Source organism: Diceros bicornis, chromosome 35 (assembly GCF_020826845.1).
Source record: "Diceros bicornis minor isolate mBicDic1 chromosome 35, mDicBic1.mat.cur, whole genome shotgun sequence".
In the NCBI taxonomy this organism is placed as follows: Eukaryota; Metazoa; Chordata; class Mammalia; order Perissodactyla; family Rhinocerotidae; genus Diceros; species Diceros bicornis.
Window position 1 is genome coordinate 2,013,726 of NC_080774.1, and position 13,488 is coordinate 2,027,213.

A 13,488-nucleotide genomic window follows, 5' to 3' on the forward strand; every position below is an offset into this window, starting at 1 on the left:
TTGCTCAGGGTTGCGAAACTTTCTAATTTTGAGTCTCTGGAGAGGACTCGGATCCCAAATAGATCCAAAGTTTCATGGCCCTTGAGTTTAAAGCAAGAATAACAAATCCCTTCGATGAATAAATAAAAAGCATATTGCCAGGCAGAAATGTTTACGATTCTCCCCACTTCTCTGGGTAGAAAAACAGGCAGAATTCCGCTGACTTCATGTTCAGGAAACCTACTACGTGCCTGAGGCTGTGTCAGCCCCAAGGGGCACGGAGATAAGACTCGTACAGGAGAAACTGAGAGCAGGTAGAACCTGATACGACCTGTGAACCAGGTCCAGGCAGTTCGGGGGGGCAGAGGCAGAGATTAGTCCCAGCCTTGGGGATCAGAGAAGGCAAATAGGCAGGATTCCCTCAAACCGTAAATTCACTAAGTTCTTCACTCTTACAGAAGTGGAGGGACGAGCCTGGTCCCAGCAGGCAGCACCCACAGAAGAAGGCAGGCACGTTCAGGATTCACCGCGCACCACATTCCAGGCTCTTCCTGTGTGTCAACTCAATTCTCACCGTCACTCTATGACATAACACTGTGACCATCCTCACATCACGACTGAGGACACTGAGTCACAGAGCGGGTAAGGCACCGGGCTCACACAGCCAGCACGGTACAGAGAGGGGCTTGACCCACGCGGTTGGCTCCAGAGTCCATGTATTTTAACAAGGGAGACACGCAGCCGCCTTTAAATGGGCCAGAAAATGAATTTTCCTTAAATATGTCAAGATGTCATTTCCTACTGTTGGAAACCATTGTGGGCCTTCATCCTGCCCCCTCCACCTCCGCACTTCTCTTCCGAGTCTCCCCCCTTCACTGGGGCCCCTCAGTGCTGCCCGAGACCCTCTGGGTCCCTGTCGTCTCTCAGCCTCCCCCTGTTTCCACTGCAGACCTCCCCAGCCCCCAGCTTCCTGCACCACACCTCTGACCTCCTGCCCGGGGGGCCAACCGATCACCCGACACCCCAGAGAAAGCAGGAACCCCAGACAGAACCACGCTGGCCTCACCACTCCCACCTGGAAACGCAGCCACACCTGCACGTGCCGGTCCTCTCCCCGCGTGCCCCAGAGCCCCTCCTGGGAAGCGTGTCCTATGTCCTGCCCAGCGCTCCACACTCCTCTCCTCCAGCCACCTTCTCCCCTCAACCCCCAGCCTCTCTTTTCCGAAAGCTTGTGCACATCGTACTTCAAACATTTTCCAGTCTACAGCAGCAAAAAGGAGGAGGAGAAGAAAGATGAGGAGGGGGAGGAGAGGGGAAGGGAGGAGGAGAACAAGGGTGACAGGAGAAGGCAGAAGAAGAAGGAGAGGGCGCGGGAGAAACAGCCAGCCCGGTGCACGCGATACTCCATTGGTCCCCAGCTGTGAGCGCAGCGCTAGGCGTCTCCACTGCGCAGGTGCAGAACCCGAGGCGCGCGCATCAAGTACCCCGATGCGGTCACACAGTCAGTCTGTGGTCGGGGGGAACCCAGGCGTCCGGCTGCGCGACCTGGGCTCTTACCCGCCTTGTTGAGCCGTCTCAGCCCCGGAGGCGCTCTCGCCCTTTCCAGTGTCTCCCCCAGCCAGCCCCTCGAGAAGGGCGCTCGGACACCAGGATGCCCAAGGGCCGTGAGCGCCTGTCTCTGTTGGTCCGTCAGCTCCCGCCGTCAGGAGGGCCTCGCTCCTCTGGCCTCTCCCGCGGACCCCGGGGAAGGCGCCTCACCTGGAGGGCTGAAGGAGGCCTCCCACGTCATGGAATTGTCCCGCGTGTACAGCTCCACCGAGCCCCTGCCGCCGCTGGAGCAGACTTTGAACCCGTCGGAGATGACCTGTCCGCCGTAAGCAGAAGGGATCGGTCTGGACTGCTCTCCTTGTGTCTTCCAGAAGAAAGAAAACGTGACCCCTGAGGAAAGGGAAGGCGCTGGGTCATTATCAGTGACAAGCAGAGGGACTCCAGTTCTCAGACGCAGGCTGTTCTCTTTGGTCTTTATTTTTCATTAAAAAAGCAATTTTGGGGGCCGGCCCCGTGGCTTAGTGGTTAAGTGCGCTCGCTCCGCTGCTGGTGGCCTGGGTTCGGATCCCGGGCGCGCACCAACGCACCACTTCTCCCGCCACGCTGAGGCCGCGTCCCACATACAGCAACTAGAAGGATGTGCAGCTATGACATACAACTATCTACTGGGGCTTTGGGGAAAAAAAGGAGGAGGACTGGCAATAGATGTTAGCTCAGGGCTGATCTTCCTCACAAAAAAATTAAATAAATAAATAAAACTGTTTAAAAAAAAACAAAATAAAAAGCAATTTTTTTCTCATTCTAGAGACAATGTATGTTCAAGTCAGAAAATATAGACAATAATAATAGGTAATGTTTATTAAGAGCTCACTAAGTACGAGGCACTTTTCCAGGAGTTTTAAATGAATTATCTCCTCTTAAATATTACAGAAACCCTGTTATCATCCCCAGCATGCAGATGAAGAAACTCAGGCCAGTATGCCCAAGGTCACTAAACTAGTGACTGATTAAGATTAGATTCAAACTCGAGCAGTCTGACCCCAGAGCCCACAAATGTAAATAACGTACACCATTCTGCAAATGTAAGTAACAGACACTGTTCTGTTTTTCTTCCTCGTATTGAGGCGTCCTTACAGAAGCTCCTTCCAAAACCGCTTCTATCGGTATATTTTACAAAGGAAGGAACCAACTCATGCATACTGGTTTATAAACCACATTTTTTAAAAACTTACTACATCATGAACTTCCTCTGATGTCCATAAATACACTTTTATGTCGTCATTTTTTATGTCTGCAGTGTCACATTCTAAACAGGTACCATACTTTTTCTTTAAACAAAAACTCCCTATTGCCAGGTCTTAAGGTTTCCTTCAACTTTTTATTTTCCAACAGAATTGGAAGCTTAACCTTTTTGCACATCTCAGATCATATGCCTTTAGGATAAATTCCCAGCAGGGAATTTCTAGTCAAAGAGGAAGCCTACGTTTAAGGGTTTTGATATCTACGACTTCATTTCCAACAGAGGAAGAGTGGGGTGCACAGAGGCCCCGGCAGCTAAAGTTTCTTTTGAGACACCCAGCCTGCAGATTCTTAATAAGCCCTGAGCCCAGCCCCGCACTGGGGCAAGGGTGGTGCTCCATGTGGACACACGGTCTGGCTCAAACGTCAGGATGATCGAGCTGGCCTGTGGCTGATGTGTCTCCGTCCCTGGAAGCAGAGGGAGGGTGAAGAACAGGCCAGCTCTGACCCCGCCCCACGATCACCCTGCAGGCCTGGTGTCTGGCTCCTCCGTGAGGGACGACAATGACCAGACCTGCCTGGAGGCACGGCTGGATTTTAGGCTGCTCCTCATCCCTTTGGAGCCCATTGCCTCAGTTCTGCCTCTCCGATTCCACTCACATTTACCCTTTCTTTGCATGTGAGTAAATTGTGTGTGCCTTTGTGTGTGTAAGAACGCGTGCACACATGTGTGTGTGTGTTAAGCCAGCAACCTGCCTGGACTCAGTATGTGAAAGCTGGAAATAAATCCAGCTGCCTCCGCCCTCCCAGCCTGGCCCGGGCCCCGTGGTGAGAGAGCTTCAGTGTTGCTGGGAGAGGTGCCCGGAGCGGATCAGAACAGGCCCACGATGGGGGCGCGGGGAGAGGTGGAGGGCCGTTTGCCCTGGGCCTTATTTATATAAATGGCACCAAATTTAGATTTTGGACCTTATCTTCAAATGCGATTATGGACACAGTCTTAGAGAGTCACTGAATTAGAAGAAGACATTTGTCATCAAGTATAAACTTGTGTCCCATCACCAACCATCCTACTGTAATGCCTTATGAATCCACATATTTGTTACAAGTTGTTCAAATGTCTTGTGACAATATAACTGTGACAATTACATTACATTATACTTTTGTGGCTTCAAAGCCCTAAAATGATTAATATAAGCATGTAAAACATAGCATAATTTTATAAACCTGGTGTGGAATTTCTCCATTTTTTTCTTTCCTCCCCAAAGCCGCAGTACATAGCTGTATACTCTAGTTGTAAGTCCTTCCAGTTCTTCTACGTGAGCCGCCACCAAAACATGGCTACTGACAGACGGGTAGTGTGGTTCTGTGCCCGGGAATTGAACCCCGGGCCACCGAAGCAGTACACCGAACTTTAACCACTAGGCCACCAGGACTGGCTCCATTTTTTTTTTAATATGAGAGGACACTCAAAACAATGGAAGGGGTCTGGACCTTTCTTGAGCTCTGTGAGGCTCCAGAGTCAAATCCCAAGTCACAGGGGCTAGGTTCTTAGGGTCACTGAGGAAAGCAAAAAGTCCTCGCAAGTGCCCTGTGGTGTGGGTCACCACAACAGAAGGATGCTCCTGTACTGTCCTTCTCCCGAGCCCACTCCCTGTACAGGTGGCCGATTGAGGGGACTCAAAGGCTGGATCGTCCCCACCACTCCTGTCTGCTGTGCGCCATGGTGGCCCAGCATCCAGAAAAAACCCACAGCCCTCCCGCTGTGCTCTCCACTCTCAGAAACAACCAATTTCACAGGGAAACCAACACAGTGCATTGTGAAACTTTGGTTATGAAACAAATTCCCAGTAGGATTCATGGAAGTCAGTTTTTTCCAAACACTTTCGTGTTTAAAAATTCCTTCCACTCCGTCCTGTCCTGGCCAAGTGTCTTTCTGTCCAGGAAGAAAAATAAAAATAAAACCTTCAATTTGGTGTTAGGTAAGGGGAGATGGAAGGCAAACAGTGGTGTTTATAAGTCAAGCTTTTCATTTTCATTAATTCAACCTGCAAAATAATTGCTTCCACCTGGGGAATAGTTTATATTTAAATGTCAGTTTACATCTTCTTAGAGTCTTAAAAGACTCACAATGAACCTTCTAATATCAGCATTTTCAGAAACTTTGCTTCATGCACTTGGGATCGTTAATACAAAGAAGAAAAAATCTGAAGGAAAAAGAAATAATCACAATATTGACAAACCAATGGGATACTTTTTCTTCTTATGAGCAGTAAATCCTAATCCATCCAAAAAATAAAGTGAGAAAAAGTCTTTCTCAACAAGACAAAAAAAGAAAAGAAAAGCATCCAGATGTCACAAGAAAAGATGGATAAATTTGAGTGCATAAATATTATAAAATTCTGCCAGGCGAAAAATTTACCATAACAAAGTCAAAAGACAAATGACAATCCAGGAGAAAAATATTTGTAATACATTTAACAGTTAGGAAATTAATTTCCTTACTCTATAAAGAAGATTTTATAAAGAAAAGCATGATTCCTGGCATTTACTGAGAACTTGCAATGAGCAAGGCTGCCTGGTCTAAGATTTTACACGTATTAATTCTTTTAATCCTCCCAACGACCCTACAAGGAAGGTATCATTATTGTCCCCATTTTACAGGTGAGAAAACCAAAGCACAGAGAGGTAAAGTAACTTGTCCAAAGCCACACAGCTAGTGACAGAGTCAGGATTTGAACCAGGCGGTCTGGCTCTGGAGCCTGCACTTTTAATCACTGTGCTGTAGTACCCTTCCCTGGGAGACAGTGTTGTTTGGGGGAGGGCTCATTCACTGAATTAGACAAAAAAGATTTGCAGGAATTCCAGAGAGGGGAAAAAAATGCACTATAAAGACCGGGGCCAAGCGAGGCAGTCTCGTTGCTGCGCTGTCCTCTCTGTCTCTGTGGTGGGCGGGGAGGCAGCTGCAGGGGTAGGCGGGAAGCTTTCATGGTGGGAGAGCAGCTCTTCCCAGCCCACAGCCTCAGCACCGTCTCCTGCATCTTCCTGATTCAAGGTGGACCAAGGAGGAGCAAGTCAGAGAGGGCAGGGCCACCTGCAGGGGTTATCGATGCCAGGCATCCTTCCTCCCACACCAGGAGCCCCACCTTCCCTGGGAGGACCAGCCTTCCCTTCTCATTTCCTCTGTTTCAGGAGGGGCTGACCACTCACCCCAGGCTAACCCTGGCTGGGCCAACAGCAATCACACTGATGGTCCAGGCTCAGCTGATAAAACGGCAACCCGCAGCTTCTGGACCACCGTGGCTCTCACACCTGGGAAGCCTTCTTGAGAATGGAGCCAGAGCAATGGAGAGACACAAAGTTCTGAGGACATGATTTGAACACTTGGACCCAGCCTGTGGCAGACTGTACTTCCCAAAGAAGCCACAATATCTCCCATCCTCTCTACTTTCATGCCGTGACCTTGCCCACTCTTCATCAAAACCAGAACCAATTCCTCCATCTGCCCTCTGCCTGACTTGCCCAAGAGGGACAGCAGAAGTGACGCTGGCCAAGTTCCAGGCACAGTCATTTATTGTCCAGCAGCCTCTGCCTTCTGCCTCTGGGAGCCCTACGCCAACATGGAAGAAGTCCAGGCTATGCTGTCGGAGAAAGAAACCACCCAGAGGAGCACAGAGGGGCCAGAAGGTGAGTGAAGAAAGCCATCTTGGGCATCCTGCACAGGTGAGCCTTCAAATGACTCCAGTCTTGGCCACTGGGACTGCAGCTGCTGAAAGCTCCACCCGAGAACTGCCTGGCTTAGTCCAGTCAGCCCGCAGAACTTGAAAGACGATACTCAATTGCGCTGCTAAATTTGGGACGTGTTTGTTGCACAGCAAGAGATGACCAAACACAATCTTACCTGAAGCCATTCAGGTCCATGAGCCAATAAACTCCCCTTTTTGCCTAAGCCAAGCTGAGTTGAGTTTCTGTTGCTTACAGCTCTTCAGCTGACATTGGGCAATCACCAGAGGATGAGTTCCCTTCCTGACCCCACGTCCCCCCAAAGGCCACCACAAGGAGGTGCACTTGGCTCCCTCCTTCCTGCCTGCCTACTACGGGGTAGAGGGTTCTGAGGAGGGTATGCACATCCAGGAGGGAGAACAAGGAGACTCTCCATCCTCTTCTGCTTACAAATCTACGTGGTTGCAGCCAGGGGTAGCCCTCGGCCTCTGTGAGACACGTGCCCACCTATAACACCATGACATGAGAGGAGGGGAACTTATCCGTAGCTTGTCACCATGACAGCCAGCCGAAAGCAAGTTTCCGTGAGAATTACCCACAGCCGGAAGAGCAGTCTCAAGAGGGTTCTAGAATGGGAAACTGAGGGCATCAAAAACCAGTGCCATCAACTTCACTTCGGGGCTAAGGTCTGGACTTGGCTAACACCCGTCTCAGTCAGCTCGGGCTGCTGTAACAGGATGCGCAGACCGGTGGCTTGAACAACAGATCTTTATGCCTCACCGTTCTGAGCCTAGAAGTCTGTGATCGGGTGCCAGCCTGGTCAGGTTCCTGGTGAGAACTCCTCTCCTGGTTATGTCCTCACGTGGTCTTCCTTGGTGCGTGCGCACAGAGAGCCCCGTCTTCTCTTCGTATGAGAGCGTTACTCCCATCATGGGGCCCCACCCTCACAACCTCATCTGATCCTTGTCACCTCTCAAAGGCCCCGCCTAAACACCATCACTCTAGGGACAGGGTTTTGACACACGAGTTTGGGGGGACACAAACATTCAGTCCATGGCAACACCCTCATTCATTCATTTATTCATTCATTCTTCAACATACGTTTATTTAGTGGCTGATGACCACCTATGAGTGAGGGTCTGGAGGCAGAAAGGTGAAGAGATCCAAGGTCCCCAGGCCGCTGCGACTCACTATTGCGCAGGGCAGCGGTCACAAGGAGTCCTACAGCGACGACTGTGATGAGTGTTAAGGAGGGGACACGTAAGGTACCTGACCAGGCGCTGTCCCACCTGGAGGTCAGGAGAGGCTTCCCAGAGCCAGTCACTTGGGAACTGAGATGGGAAGGGGAATGGGTGTTACTCGGATTTAAGGAACCGACTCAAGATCAGTTTTGTGGCCAGATGTGGTGAGGAAGGGGAAAGAGAAGCAGAAAACCAGGCGGGTGGTGGGTGCAGGCCGGGAGCGAGTCCGGCCTGCCAACCGTGACGGGGGTAAAGGGGCAGAGGAGCCTGCCCCTCCGCACTGGTTGCCCACGGCTGCAGCGACAAATCCTCGCACATGCGGGCTGCCGTGCAACCACACACTCGTCTCTCACGGTCCTCAGGGGAGCAGACTCTGGGCCCACATCAAGGTGGGGGCCGCATTCCCTCGGGAGGCTCCAGGGAGAACTTGTTCCTTCCCTTTTCCAGCTTCTAGAGGCGCTGTATTCCTGGGCTCATGGCCCTTCCTCCATGTTCAAAGCCATCCTCAAATCTCTCTCTGACTCTGCGCTTCTGCCTCCCTTCAAAGAACCCTGTGAAGACACTGGGCCCACACACATGGTCCAGCTTACTCCCCCCTCAAGATCCTTAATTCAGCCACCTCTGCAGAATGGGTAAAGAGTACGTGGGATCTCTTTGTCTTACTTTTTACAAGTGCATGTTAATCTACAATTATTTCTAAATAAAAGGGTTTTTAGAAGAAAAAGAGGAGACTTAGCTAGGTTGGGAAGGCCTTTAATCTGAACTGGCTGGTTCAACCTCCCATTTTCCAGCACATCTCAGGCATGGAAGTTGGATGTTCTCCCAGTTTATGGTTAGGAGAGGCTTCCCAGAATTGGGACCTTGGTTTCTTTCTTTGTAAAATGAGTAGAGGATGTCAAGGGAATCTCCCAACGATAGGGTTCTAAGTGGGTTTTCCATGCAGTGAGGCCGCTGTGCCAGAGAAGAGCAGGGAGTGTGCAGGGCTCTGCGGGGTGACCACCTGCCAGGTGCATCCAAAAGAGCTCAGGCTGGGAGGAAACGAGGCTGGGAGACGTGGGCTTTCTGGCTAACGTGAGAAAAGCTCCAGATGCCGAGAGGCAGTCGACCAGCAAGGCTGCTGCCTTAGGTCCCAAACTCTGATTTTGTAAGACACTAAAATATAATCTCTCCTCCCACATTTCAGCAGAGTACTGGTTGATCTGACAATTTCTACCTACGTATTTTTATGAATCGGTAATTCCACACCCTACGGTCTTGGACACGTTTTACCAGAGAGTTTTAGCATACAGACACACCTTTATATAACACGACTCGTAGTGTGAGAAGCTTATTCCTTTCTCAGTTGTCTTTCAGTTCTTCTGCTTGCAACAGGAGAAAGTCCGTTTGTACATAAGCTACAATTGCTAATCCCCATTTTAACAAGAAATGCCACATCTCAAATTTAGCCTTCGGCAGGCAAAGATATCCAGGCAGAATTCAGTAACACAGGTGTCTCCTACTTATGGGAATTATTATTGGTCTTTGATTCATAAGAGTGATATAAAGTTTCCCTTTCAATTAAATCTAAGTGGGTAAAATTTAAAGAAAAATACTGAGTATTATAATAGTTCAGGTGGTATGTCTATATGGTAAAAAATCACAAAAGGGGTTTAAAAGTGAGTAAAATTGAAGAATCACTAGTCTTAAAAAACATCCTACCATTATTGGAAATGTAGATAATTACATCATTCAACCTGAACCAATTAAAGTAAATAACCCGGCCTTGGACTTATTCTTTGGCATAAACACCATCCTGCCTCGCTGTCCTGACAGTCTGTGTTTCGTAAGTTGAGTTGAGGGGATGACGTGCCATTGTAACGTCCTCACACTAGCACTGTGAGGATACAGTTATGTCTGGCTGAACAAGCTTCCTCGGTACAATTTTCAAGTGATTTACTATTATCCATTGTCAATACTGTGGAGAGCCAGGAGCCGAAAAACACAAAGAGGATGGTTCAGAAAACTTTCTTATTCATCCTAAAAATCACAGAACAACTGAGGAGCACAAAGTTAGGCTATATAGGGTTGACTGTGAATACAAGAGACCTTACTCTTAAAGTAGAAAAGTTAAAAGGTATCAAGTCCACAGCCCAGAGTAAATTACCTTCCCTAACGACATCTGATTTTGACTTGACAAAGAGGAGCTATGAAGACGGTGAAGCTTCAACATTATATCCTTAGATTTTCTTTTTTCCAGTTCCATGATTAGAGGATGAGGAAGTAACAACCAAATAAGGTGGGAGAAATGATACAGCAAAGAGCAAAATTTGGAGAGAAGAGGAGCTGAAGGTGATAGTGATGGAGAATCTGGATAACAGAAAAGACACTGGGTGCATTTCCATCTTCAGCCATATTTGAGGTTGAAATGGTAGGAGAACATGTGCTATATGAAATGTGGGGGGAGAGATACTCGAGACACAAAGGGACAATGTGTCTCATGACAGAGGCAATAAACTCAAGGCCCAACTAGCCAGGAGAACCGCATCTGTGAGCAAGACAACCATGCTGTTTCCCGAAGGCAGTCAACATGCACACACACGCTGTTTTGCAGATCAAGCCTTTTGTATATCAAATATTCATTTCCACCCACTCCCAAAAAGTTCTCTCCAATCTCTTCTTGAAACATCTGGTGCTGAAGGACTCTCTTTCCCTCTCCCATCTGATAGAAAACATGGGTATAAGAAATTTTTCCCTTTTCTCTTCTCACTGCTCTTTAAGACAGCACAATGCAAGCCATCATGGCGAGTGGCAGCCGCCCTTCAGTCTCCGAAAGTGAGGCCATAGAGAGTGGTGGAGACTGCAGAACGTGGAGACTATGGGACCTCTCCAAAGGGAACAGTCACCCCTTGACCCTAACCAACCATGCCTGTGGGCAAGGAATATTGCTGGATTTTCTGGTTTTTAAGAGAAATCAGAGGAATAGATTTTATTTTTATGAAATTTTCTCACATATGAATTGGATATTAATTTTTAAAAAACCATTTAAAGCACTGTGAGAGGCTCTGTTTCTGGAAACATAGTGAGCTAGGATATTTGGATCCACCCATCCTGCTGAAAAGAAGTTAGAAAGCTAAAGTTAAAGTATAAAAACTGAGAGGACCAACATAACACCCCCAAACAAAACACATTTGTGGGACAGAGTCTGCCTCGGCCAGTTTTGAGATACGGTCCGTGAGGGTCACCTGGAGGGCCTGGCTAAAAACACAGATTCCCAGGCCTCATCCACAGAGGTTTGGAGTCAGGAGGGCCTGGGTTGGAGCCTGTGAACTTCCGTTTTTAGCAATCTCTGCAGCTGACTCCACTGCACCTGGTGTGTAAATGGTATTTTGAGAGACACTGCGTTGAGTCACTGTGTAGTTCTAGACATGTCTTGCTCCCCTCTGGGCCTCAGTTTCCCCATCTGTAAAATGAGCACGCTGAATGAATACTTCTCTGAGGCCATCTGCTCCACCAGACTTTCCAAGGTCCCTGTCACCTCGGGTCATCGGAGAAAGACAGCAGTTGGATCCATGCCTGGCCTGTATCCACCAGACCCCTCTGGAAATTTCTATCCTGACACTCAATCCTGAAAATTTGTTAACATTTTGTTGATAGCTTTTTGAATTTAGTAACCTAATGCAAAGGGTAAAAAAGTCATATCAAAGCTGAGAAAAAGGGAATGTGAATAATGAGATTTTCCAGCTACTGCTACAGAGCATTAGCAGCCTTCTCAGTGCTTATATGCAGGGGAAGTTCCGACGCACAAGAGGGACAACAGAGGGGCTGTACAGAGGAGGAAAGGCAAAGCCAGCGAGTAAAGCAGGAAGGCTGTCTTCCCAAGAGGAGCCAAGGAGACTCAGAGTCGAACCTGAATGAGAAGTAGTGGGTGGAAGTTACTCACGAGAGAATTTAGTCCAACATCAGAAATCACTTTCTAAACGTCAGAGGGGTGCAAACATGGGTTGGGCCCCTTTAGGAATGGCGAGGGGCCCATCAGACCCTCGATGGGGAAGCATCCCAAGGGATCTAAGCTTCAGAAAAATAGACTAGATGGATCAGTTCAATAGATATGTAATAAGCATCCACGATGCTGATTTTCATCCCCCAAAACACAGCAATGCCCAGGACAGACTCGTCCCTGCCCTCACAGAGCGAAAGGCCTCGTAGGGAAGACAGATGACCACATGCAGGTCATCATGGAAGGCGCAGGTGCAGAGAGGAAAGGAACAGGTTGCTGCGAGAGCAGACAGAGGAACTCCCCTGGTCTGGAGCTCTTCCTTGCAAGAGTAACACTGGAGCTGAGCCCTCAAGGTCCACCAGGTGAGTGAAGAAGGTGCTAGAACATTCCAGGGAGGGGTCCTTCCTACTTTGAGTTTCCCCACTTTGTGCTCACTGGTCGTAGGAGTTGAAGGACAGACACCTCGGTATTTAAGGAAAATTGACTGTGCTAACCTTCAAGAATGGCCGATCATCTAAAGAGCCTTTTGCTCTCAAAAGCTTCCTGCATTTGCACCCAGTGTCTGTGAGAAAACTTCCCCAGAAGGAACCATGTGCCAAAAGGCAAGACCCACAGTCAGCTCACAGGAAGGAAGGAAGGTGGAAAAGCCGGTGGAGGAAAGCTCTGGGAGAGGCAGGACATTGGTGGGAGAGCTTGGAGCGGGCGGTCTGACCGAGAAAGAAGATTCCGTTTTCTATCTGAGGACTCAGAGAGGGGGACAGCTATTGCTCAGGTGTTTTATTCTTTTCTGAAAATCTCCAACTCCAAATTTGTCTCCTAAAACATTCTTTTCAAAAAAATCAGCTGAAAATATGAAAAGAGACCACAAGAGAATGTGAAGCTAAGAAATATGAAAACAGTTGACCTGTTGGACTGGGGATGGGGAGCATTTCTGTCTTTATTTAAATGCTGGTTCTATTTTTTAAATAATGGGTTATAAGTTTGTGCCCACCATCACCACCAAAAAAAATGTAGAAGTGGGGTAGATCTATGCATCTGAAAAGGATAATTCAATGTTTCCCACATTTTAATCCCTCACAATTTTCAACATATATGAATACCACCAATATTATTATTATGAAACGTTATCAAGTCAATCCATTTTTAAAGCTTATCACTTACTGAGGTCTTATCCTAAATAATATCTATGAAAACACATTTCTGATGAGCTATTTGTGTTAAAATAAAAATATAACCATTAATTTTTTAATTGCTCCAAGTGCCACCTGAAATCATCTCACATACTTCATCTGCTACCTGGACCTTAATTTGGAAAATGCTGGACAGACCTTCCCGGTTCACATCCTGTTCTTCTTGGACTCAGAAATACAAGCTCAGTTAGGCCCCAGGGAAACCCGCTGGAACAAAGGATATGGTAATCAAAACGGGTAAATGCATGCAGTTGTCCTAATCATGTCACACATGCTCGGTGGCCTTGTCACTTCACGAAGCTGAGATCTAGACAGAGCGGGGCAGACTGAGAAATACCCAGCCTCCCTCCATGTCTGCAGTAAGCCTCACGGCAGCCCCATCCCAGGGAGCCAAGGTTCATTTAAGGTTCCCAGCTTCATTTTAAACCTAGCTGTACTGTAAAGAAAATGGCCACGTGCAAAATCTTACAAGACTCCAGTTAGCTACGACACCCAAGAAGTTGTTAGCAGAGCAGGCCATGAAGCCAAAGTTCACAGCTCTTGCTACCACCCGAAGCTCTTGTAGGTCTCGTTTTTCTGAGGATGTGGGGAGTTA

The 13,488-nt window shown here is 48.2% G+C and overlaps 1 protein-coding gene across 3 annotated transcripts in view; it reads right to left on the reverse strand.

The window, feature by feature from the left end:
- The window catches only part of ADGRD1 (adhesion G protein-coupled receptor D1), a 158,290-nt gene that overhangs the window by 128,545 nt on the left and 16,257 nt on the right, over window positions 1–13,488 (reverse strand). For all 3 annotated transcript variants that reach the window (XM_058531223.1, XM_058531222.1, XM_058531224.1), the window contains one exon: window positions 1,738–1,917. In XM_058531223.1, coding sequence (XP_058387206.1) covers window positions 1,738–1,917 — 180 coding nt within the window. The remainder of the gene's footprint in view (window positions 1–1,737; window positions 1,918–13,488) is intronic.